Consider the following 16,033-nt stretch of genomic DNA (forward strand, 5'->3'; position numbering starts at 1 on the left):
ATCTCCATCGAAAAATGGCTCTTGCCACTGAGATTTGATCCCGCATCCCTGGGTTCAACAGCCAAGAACCCTAACCACCAAGTGACCATAGTGGGGAGCCATCATATATGATGCACTATGGTTGTAATGGGTACAGTATACTTTTCTGACTGGCTGCAGCAGTAGTTCCACTTGTCAGAAGTATTCTTGTTCGCACCTGTAATTCACTGCTGGCTAGGATACCAGATAGTGATTGCAAGGAGCAAACACAAATGCTGTCTTCTGGATGTTGTTTGTGATGGTGCAGTGTTGGCTTGTCTTTTCTCTGTCCATTGTTTTATGTTAAGCTGCGATAACGTTACGTCCCAACCAATTAGCTTAATTTTCCACCCTCCTTTAGGAGATATATATTGACGTTAACTGGAGCAATGGAAATTTTTACCACATCCTTCTAATGACACGTGAGAGCAGTGTTGTAGAGCCATTATGAAATGAATCTACTACATACAGCAACATGCCAACATGCACGGTATTTCTAGATACAGTTAAACCCACTTACAATAATACCGTTCAGAACATTATATCGGATATAACAATGAACTTCTGTGGCATTAGCAGCTTTTTTTGCTGTATGGTAAGATCAAACTGCTTATAGCAATGCTATCATAGTTCATAATCGCTTATAACATTAAAATCTGGTCACTGAGTTACCACACCATTTAAATCATTCTCACGATGCCAAAGCACATGCTTGAGAAGACTGAAAAGCCAATCAACCGATTGACACAGTGCTGTGAAAGCGAAAACAGCACGAGGCCACGCACACAGTTGTCATTCATGCAAGGGACACTTACATGCAGTGACGGCGTAGGAGAGAAGAAAAGACTGACATTCCTTGAAGTCCTCACCAGTGGGGCTGTCCGTATGAATGTTTCTGAGCGTGTCTCTCATAGAGAATGCACCAAGGTGCAGCTACATCGCTGCATATGCTATGGGCACTATACATTGCTTCGCCAGTTACTTGCGAGCACAGTTTTCTTTTCCACCGTCACCGTTTCCTAGGCCCTGCGAGGTCGTTGGTTTTCCAGTTAAGGATTGGTCATGGAAAGCAGGCTTCATTTGGTGACACGAAGGTTTGTGGAGATGCCATTGTAGCAATGATGATGAAGGGCTTGTCAAGGCTTGAACAATCCTCGCATGTTGACAATGCAGTCACGAAAAATGAAGATTTCACCCACGAGGCGATCACCTCAGCTGCCACTAGTGCCGAGAGTGAAGAGTAAACCTATGCAAAAGTGGCCTTACAAATGATAATGTCCCCCTGAGACTTTATTTTTGCCAAAGGTCCCCCGCTCATGTATGTGCTGTAGTTAGGCACCCTGTAGAGATAGGCACAAAATGTCTTGAGGCAATCAATGCTGATTGATACAGACTTCTTCCTTCAAAGAACTTAACTTTGTAAACTGCTTTGGTCCTAAATTGTCCTAAATTTGTCATTTCATCCCCCCCCCCTCCATTTTTTTTTTGGGGGGGGGAGGGGGGGGGTGCAAAACCCGGGCATACAACAGTTATCAGTTGTAACGATGACATTTCCTTGGCACTTCAATATTGTTATAAGTGGGTTCACCTCTATTACCTTTTGGTGTGCAAACAATATATATCTCAAGCTTGTCACTACTCTTCAGCAGCTCCTTTGCTAGATGGCTATATATTTAGAGCAAAAACTTGCGTTCAAGGGTACCCATGCTTTAGGTAGAAAATCGATCAGTATGGAAGGCCCAGCAGGGTAAAAACAAGCTGAAGTCAATAGGTTAAGCTGACCGGGAAGAAACAGAATTCGCAGATATTGCAACCCACAACCCAGAGAGTTCCCACTGAGGACATTTCTTTTTAATTTGAAAGTTTTAACTTTGGCAGTTAAAAAATAAAAGCTGCCTTTTCTATGTGCCATAACATTTTGTTTGTATCATATGCTTTGTGATGGTGGACACAGAGGTGATGAATTTATTTGCTGTAACCTTCCAGTCTGGTGATAAACCCCATGCATTATTTTTGTGCACATGAAACGCCTTACAAGCTTATTTCTGCAACGTGAAAATTTCCAGATACTACCACCATCAGGCAAAGATCACAAGATGTGTGTCACATTTATTATCCACAAAACCAATCATACATGCAACCAGGCAAGCAGTTTAATAATGCTGCCAAAAATATTTGAAAGCAAACAGACAAGACACACTAGGTTTTTTTTTTTTCATCTAAATCCCTAAACAAAGTCTTGCCACACGTGAGGGCAGGAAAAAAATCCAAGTCGGCTATGGCAAGAAATTGACCGATTTACTGCCCAGGGCTGCAGACCCCCAAACAGCAGAAGGGTGCTTCGACAGCTTACAGCAACAACACTGTCAGACAAAAAGCACTGCAATGCTTCGTTTTACAGATAACAACAGACAGCGTACCACTTGAATGAAGCTGCAAACGTCACTATGTCCGGCTAGCAATTGTCGACATGCTTCGCTCAGATCAATACTAATGAAATCGGCAGTAGCCCTACCGACATAGTGCCAGACATGTAGCAATATGTTATAAAGTTATTCACGATAATAAAATGCCTTTAAACAACAGAACCTACAAGATCACAAAATTTCTTTGTATAAATGCGAAAAGAAAAGAACACCACAGTCCCATCTTTCACTGACTAGTACAAAGGGTGCCGATTACAAGGCACCGAGATGCTAAAACTGCGTTCCGGCAAAGGAACCAAAGATGACAGTGCCCTCAACACAGCCGCTGCTCGTAGGAAATGCTGGTTTTCAAGATTTGCAGGGCACTTTGAGAGGTAATAATAGCAAGGGGTGTTGCAACGTCACCCTCTTGGCTTGACGTAAAGTTCAGCACGTGTGTCCTTCAGAAGGCTTGCCATGCGACAGTGATGCAACAAGTGACAGTGCTGTCATATAAACTGTACCAGTGCAGGCTTTGGGGCAAGACGTTCAATGTCACAAAATGCCTACCTTTGAGAAAGATGCGTTTATATGGTACCCTGATACCACAAAACTCAGCAAAGCATGAAACAAAGAAAACAAAAAGGCATCAACTGATGAAAGGAGGCTCTCACAATGCCAAGTTGCACTTTTGAGAAATATAAAGCACCACCATATTACATTCATGAGTCCGCTAAGAAACATGACACAAATAACACTACAATGCTTGTAATGAACATTGCTCAACAGTAGCGTCACCATGGCATCAGTCGTCACGTGTGACGAAGGAGTGCTGTTTACGCAGTGCATTTAATGTCTGGCTCTACATACTGCTTAAAGCCATGCTTCAATTACAAGTGAACCTCAAAATAACAAGCCGTGCTTGACTGCAAAACACGTGCAGAATTTCTTTGCTTTCCTCCTCTTCTTTGAAGGCAATGGGTTCTGCCTTAACAAGGCAGACTAATTTTGTAAGCTAAGAAAAAAGAACAGGGTGCAAAGCCAAAAAGTTTTACCATTTATCAATGTATGAGCACCTCTATGGAGATGACAACTCAGCAGAGCTAAGTTCGCACCATGGGCTTTTGCAGTTGATATCGTGATAATCGAAAATGCATTGAAAACTGCGGCGTCCAAGTTCTGATAGACAGTTTATGCAACACTCTATGCTAAAAGCGCTGCAATAGCCTCCAATCATTTACTGCTTCCCAGCACTGTACGCCTGAATATTACTGGACACTGCAGCAGTAGTTGTAAGGAATGAGTACCGACTAACCGACGCCACATTATTGCAGATCTTGGCGCCAAAACCTTATTTGTAAATTTCTGTTGACGAAATGCTGACCAAAAACTATTACAACTACACAGACAATGAATTTGTATATCTAACACACAGAAGCCCCAGCCCAAGAAAATATTGGTAGCGACGGTTCTAGAATATAAGCACAACTTTGTTATGTTGAGGTACAACTGTAGAAATCGTTTTCTACGTACTGCAAAAAACTGAAAGCAGTCCGCGTACAAGCTCCAAGCCCAGAGCTGTAATGCGATACAAATACAAGGTGAACACAGATCAGCTCTACGTGCTCACATATGTCCCACACAGTAAGAAATATTACAAGCAAAACCATTATGCTCAAAGAAAATAACAAAAGAACTTTCCACACTCATGCAGTTTAGGACAGGATTATAAAATGAACTGCTCGAGCCTTACGATGTCTGCTTCCTGTATTTATTATTACGACTACAAAACTTGTTCAGAGATGGCACTGATGTATGACAGCATTCTGTGGTACATGGACAGCACTGCAAACTGGTGGGGCACGTAACAACCAAAAGTAGTTTGGCTTGACTAAAACAAACAGGGTGCTGGGACCCATAACTATAAAATATAGCTGGGCTTCACAGAACCGACAGTGTAGTGGTGGTATTCAAAGGGGAGGTGGGAAGTATGATCATGGCCACCCACACACACAAAAATAAAGGACTTTGGAGAGTCCACTCAGAATGCACACAAACCTACGATACATATAATAGCACGCATACTACGGGAACAAATATGTTGCACACTTCAATAGTGAGAGCATAACATGGAACCAACCATCACAACTGCAACCACCTACCCCGATTACGCTTCAGTGAACTACACAAGACTCTTGTTGTTTCCTGCTATATTCCCTGTGCTACAATTCTGAAGGCAGTGGAGATGGGTGCAAAAGAAGCAAGACATGTGTCAATAAAAAGAAATTACCCCTTCAAAAGAAACAATATGTGCACCCTTGAACAGAAAGAAAGTTGCAAAAAGGCCCTGCTGTGTGTATCTGCCCTTCACGTCAGCGGTCTTCATATTGTGAACTCTGCAAGTGGATGCGAATATCTATTAAAGTGCACGAGCCATGTCTCGAGGCTACTACCATCACAGCAGTGCATAAGGGAATATTTTTTTCTATACAGAGTAGGTACATTAGTAGGTACATTACCAAAAGCACTTCCTGAACAATGGTGCATTAAAAGATTTCATTTAGCCAAATTTCTAACAGAGGGACTAATGTTCATTTTATTTGCCAAACTAAAATTCCTACTCTTAAAAGAACGAAGGCCGCGGCAACGGTGCTGGTGAAAGCTGCTTTCCCCTAAGCATATGGAATGTGGAGTGCACACGTACAGTATTTGAATATAAGCAGCTCATACCCAATAGTATGTACCGCAGACCCTATCGATACAAAAATGCCTCAAAACTTTCTTTCCCATAATGCCCACTAAGATAGCAGTGAGGTTTTTAACATTACAACTTGCTATATCACAATCTCTCTCCCCGAAGGACATGTTCTCGGCGAAATGCCGATAGCACAATGCGTAACAGCGCTCGCCATGTAGTTATCATACTTCCAACTATTGCAAAGAAAAAAAAGAAGACAAAAAGAGGGTGGGGGGAGCAAAAAACCAACGTACCTGCAGGACTGCAACTGTAAGCAACCCCCATCCCACCAGAAACAATTGCTTTTCACTCTCTTGGAAACTCACGGGCAGAGTCCTCCTGTCACACAGCCACGCCACTCGATGGGTCACTGAGAACAAATTGAAGTTAGCCTATGTTGACTGATCAATGACAAAACAGGCTGACTTTAACTAAAAGAGAGCTTGTATCAGCTGGATAAAGTCGAGGAACAAAAAAAAATTGAGGCAATGTCCCCGCAAGCCATTCTCGGCACTGAACAACGGTGAGGTCAAACACTTGTGTTCGCAGCCCTATGAGGCTAGACCTCGCCCCCATCGAGTTTCAACCAGCAACTGTACGGAGTTAATTCGATGTCTTTCAGTGTTTAGTGTTGCAACTTTGAATCCAGTGGGAAAAAAACAAAACAAAAAAAAAACATTAATTTTCAGTGTGAACTTTCTCGGCAATGAATGCATCCTCCGCTGCAGAACAAACGTTACCTCTAAACCAGACAAATCCAAACTCCATTACACTTAGAACAAAAACTGGATGGATTTGTCCTCGGAGTTGCCCCAACTACAGAGTATGCTACAAGACCTCTGCACCTTCTCTCCACTGACACAGTACAACAGTGCCCAAGTGCAAGTGCTGCTAGCAGTGCAGAGCACAAAACAAGGATGCACAAGAGGGTGGACTCTGTTCTCTGGCACAGCATACGAGAACTGCAAATGGCCCGGGGCCACTAATGCACTGCTGACACCTGGTGGCTCATAATGCAACCACCTCCTCAGAGGAACTCTGCATTCTACGCCACCAGATGCCACCTGGGCATTCGTCTCGTCCTCTTCCCCACTAACACTGACGGGGAGCTTCACTCCCTCTTGATCTGCAGTAAAGAGTGAGCCAAAGTGGCTGTGTGAGAGATTGCATATCCTCACGTAACACGTTTCAGCAAAAACTCATTGGCAGAAAGAAAGGAACAAATGAGTTTCGGAGGCCTACATGGTCAGCAGCTGGTCGTCCCTGTCTTCGTCTGGACGCAGGGGCCTGTCGTCAATGTCTCGGTAGGAACGGTGCTCATCGACGGAGTCGCACTGGCACCGGCAGATGTAGTTGCAGCCGTCCTGTCACAAAAGAGAACAGTGCAGATTCATTTGCTCAGTGTTGCCGGAGCCACAAAAAAAAAAAAAAAGAAAAACGCGCCAACACCCGCAGAAAAAACACCGTACAAGGTCCCAGCCACAGTGTGGAGCTTCAATGACCAAATGCATGTCATGCCTCACTGAATGAAAATTGGAAAGTACTTTGCACATACTGTACATTGCCAATCATTAGCCTGCTTTAAAATGACCTTCCAAGGTTTGAGGCTCGGCAGATAATCACAGCCAACCTATGCTTGGAGTCGCTAAGTCAGCCTGTATGTGGGCTCGAAAGTAGTTTCAGCAGAGCTGCAAGTAATATCGCGAACATTCACGCATAATTCCACAATAGTTGTGAGACACGCTACCAGAAAGTAGACTGTTTAAAAAACAGGAATTTACCTAAAGAAACGCCCAAAATTTATGTTTTCATAAGATAAAAATGCTTTGATGACAAACCGCACTCCACATAAAAGCTGGCAATGCCGTACTTTAGATCAAATCCAATTCGGTCCCAAGCGACGTGATCAGTCACATGCTTTCAGAAGCATCTTCTTTTTCATGCCTAGTCACCATTTCTGCATTTCGCTTCACTGACATCGAATTAGTGACTGTCAGTGGTGTGCCCATTTGTGATGTGTCACATCTGCGCACCGCTTCAGACGGACAGCAGTAGCAGTGGTTCACAAAATGACGATGACCGCAAGCACATCCTCGTTGCGAGACAACGGATCATAAAAGGGGTGTTGTGTATAAATAAATGTCTCTCTGAATGATTCGGTCTCTTGAAAAACTTATCGGTCAGCTATGACCGTAGCACGAGTTAGCATGGGCCTATACTTGGGGTCAAACTGTTTTCTGCTAAGGAGATTTTGCGAGTTAGGGGTAGAATAGTAATCGGCAGTATATGGTACTTTAGCGCATATCGTTGGTGTGGTTGTGCATGGACCCAAGAATCTATAGCTTCTCTATGGAATGTGTTTCAAGCATGGAAGCATGCTCCGTAATATTCTGGCCGCACCCATGAACGTGCAGGTTCCACAAAAGTGTGCTTGCGGCTTTTGAGTGTCATCGAGAGGAATAGGCACGGCTAACATGGTTCCTGCTTCGCTGGTCAGAGCCGAGCTTCGCGTGAGCCGAACTGGTGAGTTATGCACATGCGCGAAACCGAGTGAGATCACGCGCCGCGCAAGTGGTCTCTCCTCGTTGCTGCTGCGGCGGCCGCCGCCATAGCTGACGTTTCGGCGCAGCAGCGCGCTACTGCACATGTGCGTCGCCTCCTCACGGTCACTACAACTGCGCGCTTTGCCTGCCCACCATTTGACCTTTCGTTGCAGCCGCGTGTTTACCACAGATGCGCTGCGCACTACTATGCATGCGCAAGGAGGCTATATAATGCACTTGCCAGAGAATAGGCGTGCGCACTCGACATGGAAGGGAAGGAGAGTGCGGCTGGTGCTAGACTATGCAAAAAAGCTGAGAAACTAAATTCGTCCGATCCAGAAGAATTCCCTTGGGAGTTGGCTGCACAACAGCGAAAAAATGACAAAGCCAAAGCTAAACTCGTAAACATATGCCATTGAGTAACCAAGTTTACGCCTATAGATAAACAATGTCTACAATACCAGCTAAGCTATGAAGCATAACCACGACATCAAACCAAGCATAACTGAAGCTTTTCGCTTGTACTATATCCAGGCTTAACCAGAGCAAAGCCACTGCCCAATTTTTATTTTTTATCATTAATGTTCACTTCAATTAAAGCTTTACAAGAACTATGTGCTACTATTCAGGATCTTTTAAAGAGCTATTTCTGTGAATGCCTTCAGGCAGGTCGAACTGCAGACCTCGCATTGCTGCAGCACTTGACAGTGTGCCATAAGCATGGAGGAAGGAAAGAATTTAGGAGAGTCCCTGACGTCACCGCGCCGCGACCGGACGTTGCAACGTCTCTCCTCCTCCTATACCCTTCGCATTTTCTTTCTCCGCAACGCTCACGTACCTAGGGCGCTTAGCAACGCTGTTGCTAGTGGACGAAGTTTTTATAGCAACAGCGTCGCCGTTGCTAATGGCCCGACTTGGCTAACCCTAAATTTTGACGTCACTTCCGCCACACTTTCTCCAATGCATTGCGAATGGCAAGGGCCTCTCCTAAGTTGTTTCCTTCCTCCATGGCCATAAGACATGTGCTGACAAACACATAAATGTATTTTTGGCATTGAGCACTTGACCGTGTGCCATAAGATATGTGCTGAAAAACACATAACTGTATTTTTGGCTTTACATTCATGCTGCAACATCAGAATCAAGATCATTCTTTGTTCAGCATTCTTTCAGATATGATTACAGAAATGCTAGAAAAAGGAACAAAAATGTTGCAATGAAGAATTTGGTGATACTCTTGTCCCATTTTCCCTGGAAGTGGCAGAGATTTAGCACATAAGTCAAATATGCTATATCTGTTTACTCATAAACACTGTACATACACATGCATACATTACATTCGTTCACTAAGGACATACAGGCTCACAAGATAAGACAATATCCTCAGATATAAGCAAAGTTTTAAAAGCATGTGAAGCTACTGATGAGTGATCATTTGGAAACGAAGCCCTTAGGCAAAAATAGCTTCACTCACAGCCTGGAGATGGCCGCAGTCCCTCCAGAAGCTGTAGTTTGGAATCTGCTCCAGGCCTTTTGCTCCCACCACAATGCGCTTGTACATAAAACCTAAAAGGAGGTAGCTGCCAGCCACTGTGAAGAAACTGCAACAGAAAAGAATGCAGAGAATTTTGGCTAGAATTCTAATATCATGCGAAAGCAGGCTTGAACACACTTTCCGTGGCTTTAGGCCTGGTGAACTGCAGTTTCATCTGTACATGCGGTGCCATCTGGGAGCCGCTGTGCCAAATGGCAGAGGTTTAACTATAGCCTCCGCAATCAACTCAATGGCATGCTTGGTCATGGAGGCCATGGGGTAGCCCTACTTGTGGCGCTATCTGGAAGTCACTGTGTCAAATGGAGGATGTTTAGCCCTACTTAAACCTGGTTACAACAAGCAAAAGCAATGAAAGCACTACGAGAGATCACAGTCAGCCATGGACTCCATCACTCTCTCTGTCGACTGGTGAACTTGAATTATTTGCCGGGGCAATTCATGCATTGGAGCAGCTATACCAGACGACTTAGTCTGAATTAGTCTCATGAGGCCACATGGCTGTGACATCATGAAACGGCTTAGCCAATCAGAGTAACGGCACAAGCATTAAACAGTTTTGCTAGGCACTGACCATCCGGTTGAATGCTTTAGAACTAAAAGCAGTACGAGTTCATGCCATGAATGCAATGCAGTTATTTATCAATACCACCTAGAATGATATAAGGGAGACAACCACTAAAAGGGGGCGTAACGCAGTAAACGCCAGCACTCTCCGTGGAGAGATTGAAAAAAATAAGTTTGCTGCGCATGGTCATGCCGTTTTCTCCGAGCAGCTTTTCAATGCTTGCTTAAATGTGCAATGCATGCTCTCCTTTTCTTGACGAATTTTCGCCACCGTTGTGTTCCAAGAAAAGAAGAAAACTCACTCGAGCAGATGACTGAACTAGGGACTGCACAGGGTAGCTGTGGAAATAGGAAGACAGAGGTTTCCCTGAAGAACAGTCCCTGCCTGTTTGAACAAGCTGTTTGGTGACCCGTGTTGAGTGTGCAGCTGAATATGGCACTTGAAAGACACTTGAAAGACTTGAGTTCGTCACGAAGAGCTATCACTCGACTTTCGGCTTGCCCAAGCTGTATACCACTGATAATATTTCTAATGCTTCACAGCCTGTCCGCAAATGCATTCTGAAAACAAAATGGCTCATAAGAGCCTGAAGCGACACACAGTGGTCACAAACTGTCAGTTCATCTGAATTGCTCGCTTTTGAAATAACAGATAAAAAACTAGTTTCCAACTAGTTTCCTTGCAGACCGAGGAACAGAAACTCCACTTCTGTGAAAAGCGTCGTCTCTGCTTGAGTCTTCGCACAGGCATGTGCCATGCTTAGTGCCGTTTCTCTCCCCTCCATCAGAAAATCAGAGCTAACACAGCCCAAAACGCGCTAAAGACATGACAAAAGCCAACAGCCCACAGGACTTCAATCCTTCAAAATGATGAATTATGAAAAGCACAGAGTCACAGCAGCATGATTATGTAAGAAAGATCTCAAGTGCCAAAATGAGCGATCATAGTTTTGTGCTGTCATGTGCTCCACTAGATCTGTACCACTAAAAGCAAACACAGATTGGTTACTAGACACAAGAGGACCAGTTTCAGTTTGCTGGTTATGAGGACTAAAAATTGACTCTATTAAATCCGAGTTGACACAATATATCTGCAAAAGCATTAACTATTTAAAAGGCATTAACAGTTGGCCAAGCAATTAAATAGTGGTCTTTGTGTTTGGCTGCCAAGTCTCCCTATGTCATGAAGCAATGCTACAGAAAAAAATAATGTGTTCTTTAATTACCTGCCAATTTTAATGACCATCTCATTCCGATCTCAACACCACCATCATGAGCTAGAAAGGGCGTTCTGGTCTGACCAAACCATTTTGCACCGTCAGTCTCATTGACAGCGCTGGGGACAAAAATTCTCCTAGTATAACTGCGGACCCATCTCACTTGTTAGGACCCTGGAAAAGATCATGAAACATGCCACCCGCTCTCTTGTTGCGATTGTTTTCCAACGCATTTCTTCGTAGGAGGCCCCAGAAGCAGGCCAGGGAAAATCTTGTACCACACACTGGGAAACCAGCGGGTACACGGCAGCATTGAGGCTCAAACCAAGCATCTCCCGATTGCATTTCATACCTGACCAGGGCTCTATGGTAGACTCCATTTCTCTAAAGCCTGTGCTAAAATTCTACACTAATTACTTCTTTTCACATTCAGCGATCTTAATCCTAGGCCTAAATTTATTTTGTGGCTGCAGTCTTTCCTGACTAATCATTCCCAGTTCGTGACTGCAAATAAAACTAACTCAGATTTCTCCCCAGCGGGCTCAGGCATGCCCTAAGAAGACTTGCTTAATAATGCTGTTTCTTCCGTGTGTATTCAGAAATGTGGCGCAGCAAACACAAACACAAGAGAAGAGACACAACACACGCTTTGTGTTTGTGTTTGTTGCGCCACATTTCTGAATACTATGGAGCACCAACTAGCCCCTCAAGCTGTTATTTTGAGATACCTTCCGTGTGCATTTCTGCTGCAGATTGTGCTACTTACTGTGAAGTTAACAACGACTCTGATGCTTAGGTTTGTCACTCTGATATCAACAGCGTTTTGGAACGGTAAATTTTGGCACGTGCAACTAAAAAATTTTAGAGGCCACATTCCAGTAAAGTGCGATGAGGTGAAAGCCATTATAGCGAGGCAGATCCTAGCCCTCCACTACGGCACCTCTATCTCCCTCTCTTCTTTCACTCTCACCTCCCTCCCTTCCTTTACGGCGTGGTACATGTGTCCGCGGAGAATTGTGATAGATACTGTGCCTTTTCTATCCTGTAAATCAATTTCAAACACCGCTGATGCCTGCTGTACTAACGCCTCCTAGACATCTAGGTCTGCTTCTGTTTGCTGTGTGGTACGGCGTTCGAAAAAGCGGCAAATGAAAGGCGCCGCACTGACGGCTGGATCAGACATCCAGCAGGGTAAGCTTCATATATTCATGAATCGCCCGGTGACGTCATGGCCTGTCGTGACGGTACATCGCGCGCCCCTTGTAGAACACAACCAACATTTCATTGAACAGATCAAAGTTCACCGGCATTCTATAATTCATTTACAGAAAAGGAGAGGCGCAGTATCTGCCATTCGTTGAATCCCGCTATCATCCTCACAGTAGACAAGGGGAATTATGAAGAGCATTTCATGATCCGGGGCATGGCGCAGTTGCTAAAGCACTAGGCTGGGGATCCAAAGGATGGAGGTTCGATTTCCGATGGAGATAAGGTTTATTAATTTATTTTTAGCTCTCGCTCTCGAAAGTGTGACACCTCTGCTGACAACCTTGTGTCTATAATGATGAGGCATTAAAGGCTTTCGCCTTAATAAAAAGCATGCGTGTTTCTTAAAATAGCACTGTAACAGCCACTTACGAACTTCATATTACCTCCCTGGAAACTATTTTTGTTACAGATAACTGAATATGCATATAACTTCCAACCTCTCTTGGAACTACATGTTGAATTTATTGCCCTAAGGTGCCTGTGTTGAAATTTTTACCATTCTTCTATTTCAGCACAATTACTATGAAACACTTCTTTGACCTAAACTGGAATATGCGGCATATGTCTCAGAGAGCTGCTTTTTACACTTCCAAAATATCGGCGTAGATTCATGGTAAGGACAGAAAACAAGCCTCATCAATGTCCCTGCTTTCACATTGATGCGAAATCTCTCTAAGCGTTTCAAAAGATTACCTATAACAATCCTTTCTCCGTATTTTCTGATGTATAAGACATGTTTTTTTTTTTTTTTTTTTGACGAAATTTTCGGTAGTGCATTCTATACAATGGTGCTTCTTATGTGCGTTTCTTTTTTTGTTTTGTGCAATGTGCATAGGCCAACTTTATCATGAAACGGCAATGATAGCGAGGCCTGTGATTACAATATTAACAGTCGTTATAGTGTTCTTGAATCGTACAGCCGTCTCACTGGCAGAACGCCAAAAGGTGGCGACGTCCATGCTCCTCGCCCTTTCCACGCTGCCAAGACAAGCCAGATCAAGCAGACTCTCTTTTCCAGTTACGATTTACAACATTGTTTGGTTACTATTGCATGTGTGTTTTCTCCTTCATGCATGTGCTTTGCCGCCTGCGTTAGAGCGCCCGCGCGCAGCGACAATCAGTGCAGTGGTTATGAGAGCAGAGAGGACACCTGAGCGCTGTCTTGAGAAATCGGCGACCGCATACTTTCAAAGCTTTGAGTAATAATAAAATTCCTGCTCTCACGGAGCGAGAGTTTTTCGCGCATAAGTGTTGCCTCTTTTTTTTTTCTTTTTTTTCTATCATTCGCAAGCGAACTTAGCAAATTTTCTTTCAGGCACATAAGACACGATGGTCGAGCAAGCATATAAAGTCACGTCCTATTTTCCTAAACTGCATAAATTGAGGTGCATCTTATATATCAATTTTTTTGTTGAAAGCCTCCAAATATGAGGGGTGCGTCTTATAAACCGGAAAATATGGTACTCCTACATATGTTTCAGGCTGCATCGATCACCTGAACAAAGTAGGTGTTTTTTTCTGCTATAAAAAAACATTGCTTTCCTTCATTTGTCCCCAGCACCCGAAAGAGCTGGAACAACCTTCCCAGACATGTAACTGACATTACTGACTTAACACTTTTACGACTGCCACATATAATCTCTCTTTACAAATTTAGTGTCAGTATATATTAAATTTGTTTTCATTGCCATATTATTTCCTACCACAAATTTCTTTTTGCCGATTTGTCCTTGCCATTTTTTTATTCCTTCCTTCTTGCTGCTTCAAACCTGTTAATATTTTTCTTGCTCCACTATATGTTCTACTTTCTTCTGCAAATGCCTTTTGGTCTGAGGGTAAACAATTAAATAAATGGGCAGCTTCACTTACAGTATGCAAAACACAGCACCGCCGCTGAGACCTCGATGATGCTGCTCATGCTTCTCCTTGGAACAGACAACACTGCTACTTAGTACAAAAATATAAGAGCAGCTTGTTTCGCCTGTGCGGCCACCGGAGGCGATTTGGAGAGATCCCTGAAAAAACACAAAGGTTTTTGAGCAAAGATATGCTTCCTCATGCTACTGAGAAGACCTGAGCAGCCCGAAGTTTCACAGTAAGGCTACACATATTTTATGCAGAACACTGTCACAGATAAAAAAGATGGGTTCAAATTAAACTTCCAAAATTTTACTTTATGGCATGAGACAAAATAAATAAGGTTCTAATTGTGACTTTCTGCATCAACAAAATGAGTAGCTGGTTTAATAGGTACAGGTTATAAAGGGTTTAATGAAGAGCCTCATTCAATTTGTGACAGACTACAGATGTCAAAATGAGAAAAAAAAAAAAAAAAGTGGTAGGCAATGACTTAAGTTGCTTTTGAAGCGAACATCAAAGAATTAAGAAAACAGTCATGCTCATGCTTGCCCAGCGCCTTCTGTACTCGGCACGAGTTCCTCTTTGCGCTACAATCCTCCTCTTAAACAAGCAACAAGTTGCCTTTTAAGAGCCTGACTGCACTGCACGCAACTGTACGCAAAATATTCTAGCTTACATGGGCGAACCAATTAAATGGCTGATCTGTTTTCTTACCAATGACCTGCCGTTTGTCAGTTTGAACGTGCCACCACACACACATTCTCTTTAGCAATCAGCACAGTATATATTAAATGCAATTACTGGTTTCATTCAGACGGGAAGACAAGAAATGGTGTATCGTGTTTATATGCTTCCTAAGAATCATCGGCACGATGCTTGTGAAGATTAACTGAAAATGAATTAATGATCAGGCTGCAGGTGTTTCGTTACAGTAGGTATCCTCCCGGAATTACTTACGTGATGCTCGTCTGGATTGCAGAGGACGACGAACTGAACTTGTCGTGACGAGTTTTCACAGGATCCATTATACTTATCACCACTTCTGTAAGTGACTAGAGTCCAACCGGCTGCAAACAGAACTGTGGTGTCAGTTTATGCGGTTTGGCATTACCCTAGTACATCACTTTTTCATGCTAAACACAGACACACATTTGAAAAGCGAATTTAGAGATTTCAGACGCGGCAAGGTAAAATCAGACTCACGAGCCCCGACTAGCGTCGTAGCGTTCAGCTGCCCCAACACGATTGTCTGGTTTGCTTTATCGCCAATAACATGTTGAACAGCCCCAATTAGCGGCGCCGACTTGTTTACGCTTGTGCAGACGCCGATTTCGTAGACATTCTTCAGTTTGCCGTCTACTTTGTCCTCTGCTCTGAAACTGATAAAAGAAAAAGGCAGATTAGTTTGTGTACATTTAAGATCACATTGGTTACAAGTGGTTTCCGGTGACGTTTGAACACCACATCACATTAACCACGCTAACACGGTGCGCATAGAATATCAATTAAAGACAAGAAAAAAATAAGAAACGGCAAAATCAGTTTTATTTAGATGAGCGCTTTGCAAAGAGTTTCGCAAAATCATGCATGAAAATAGAAACTCATTTCATGGAAGCTTACCTTTCTCCTTTCAAGTCGTGCAGCCCGTCTAAAAGAGCTTTCTCGGATTTTGAGTCCTTGTTAACCAGTGTGCAACCTGGTGTTTCAGCGACTACACATTGCAAAAGTGCACATGAAACAAGAAGAATGCATAAATACTCGTTGTTTACGCTGCGCGACAGCATGCTTGCACATCACTTGGCTCAATATGCACTCGCAGTGGTGGGCTTGGCTCAAAACGGCTTTGAGTTTCTGTGAGACGTCAC

The 16,033-nt window shown here is 43.5% G+C and overlaps 1 protein-coding gene across 3 annotated transcripts; it reads right to left on the reverse strand.

Annotated features, from left to right (window-relative positions):
* Window positions 1-2,107: 2,107 nt before the first annotated feature.
* LOC146196623 (cation-dependent mannose-6-phosphate receptor-like) lies at window positions 2,108-16,004 on the reverse strand. 3 transcript variants are annotated; one of them, XM_084598390.1, is made up of 7 exons: window positions 15,789-16,004; window positions 15,372-15,547; window positions 15,126-15,235; window positions 14,178-14,323; window positions 9,178-9,304; window positions 6,403-6,524; window positions 2,108-6,286 (listed from the first exon to the last, which is right to left on the reverse strand). In XM_084598390.1, exons 1-7 carry the CDS (start codon window positions 15,950-15,952, stop codon window positions 6,253-6,255), a joined length of 879 nt encoding a protein of 292 aa, XP_084454516.1. In that variant the 5' UTR covers window positions 15,953-16,004; the 3' UTR covers window positions 2,108-6,252. The 3 variants fall into 3 exon arrangements, with proteins under 3 accessions (XP_084454516.1, XP_084454517.1, XP_084454518.1); XM_084598391.1 differs by having other exon boundaries at window positions 2,108-5,530; window positions 15,789-16,003; XM_084598392.1 differs by having other exon boundaries at window positions 2,108-6,524; window positions 15,789-16,003.
* Between the last annotated feature and the right edge of the window lie 29 nt (window positions 16,005-16,033).

The sequence above is a fragment of the Amblyomma maculatum genome, chromosome 3, assembly GCF_055883805.1.
Source record: "Amblyomma maculatum isolate TAMU_Amacu chromosome 3, ASM5588380v1, whole genome shotgun sequence".
Taxonomy (NCBI): Eukaryota; Metazoa; Arthropoda; class Arachnida; order Ixodida; family Ixodidae; genus Amblyomma; species Amblyomma maculatum.

What these genes read in the sequence shown, in the direction of transcription:
- LOC146196623 (XM_084598390.1), bottom strand. Translation starts at nt 15,952, where the DNA reads ATGCTGTCGCGCAGCGTAAACAACGAGTATTTATGCATTCTTCTTGTT. An exon ending in TACGACGCTAGTCGGGGCTC is followed by an intron (nt 15,236 to 15,371) that starts GTGAGTCTGATT and finishes TTCTGTTTGCAG; the next exon opens with CCGGTTGGACTCTAGTCACT. An exon ending in GGTGCTGTGTTTTGCATACT is followed by an intron (nt 9,305 to 14,177) that starts GTAAGTGAAGCT and finishes TTTCTGTTGCAG; the next exon opens with TTTCTTCACAGTGGCTGGCA.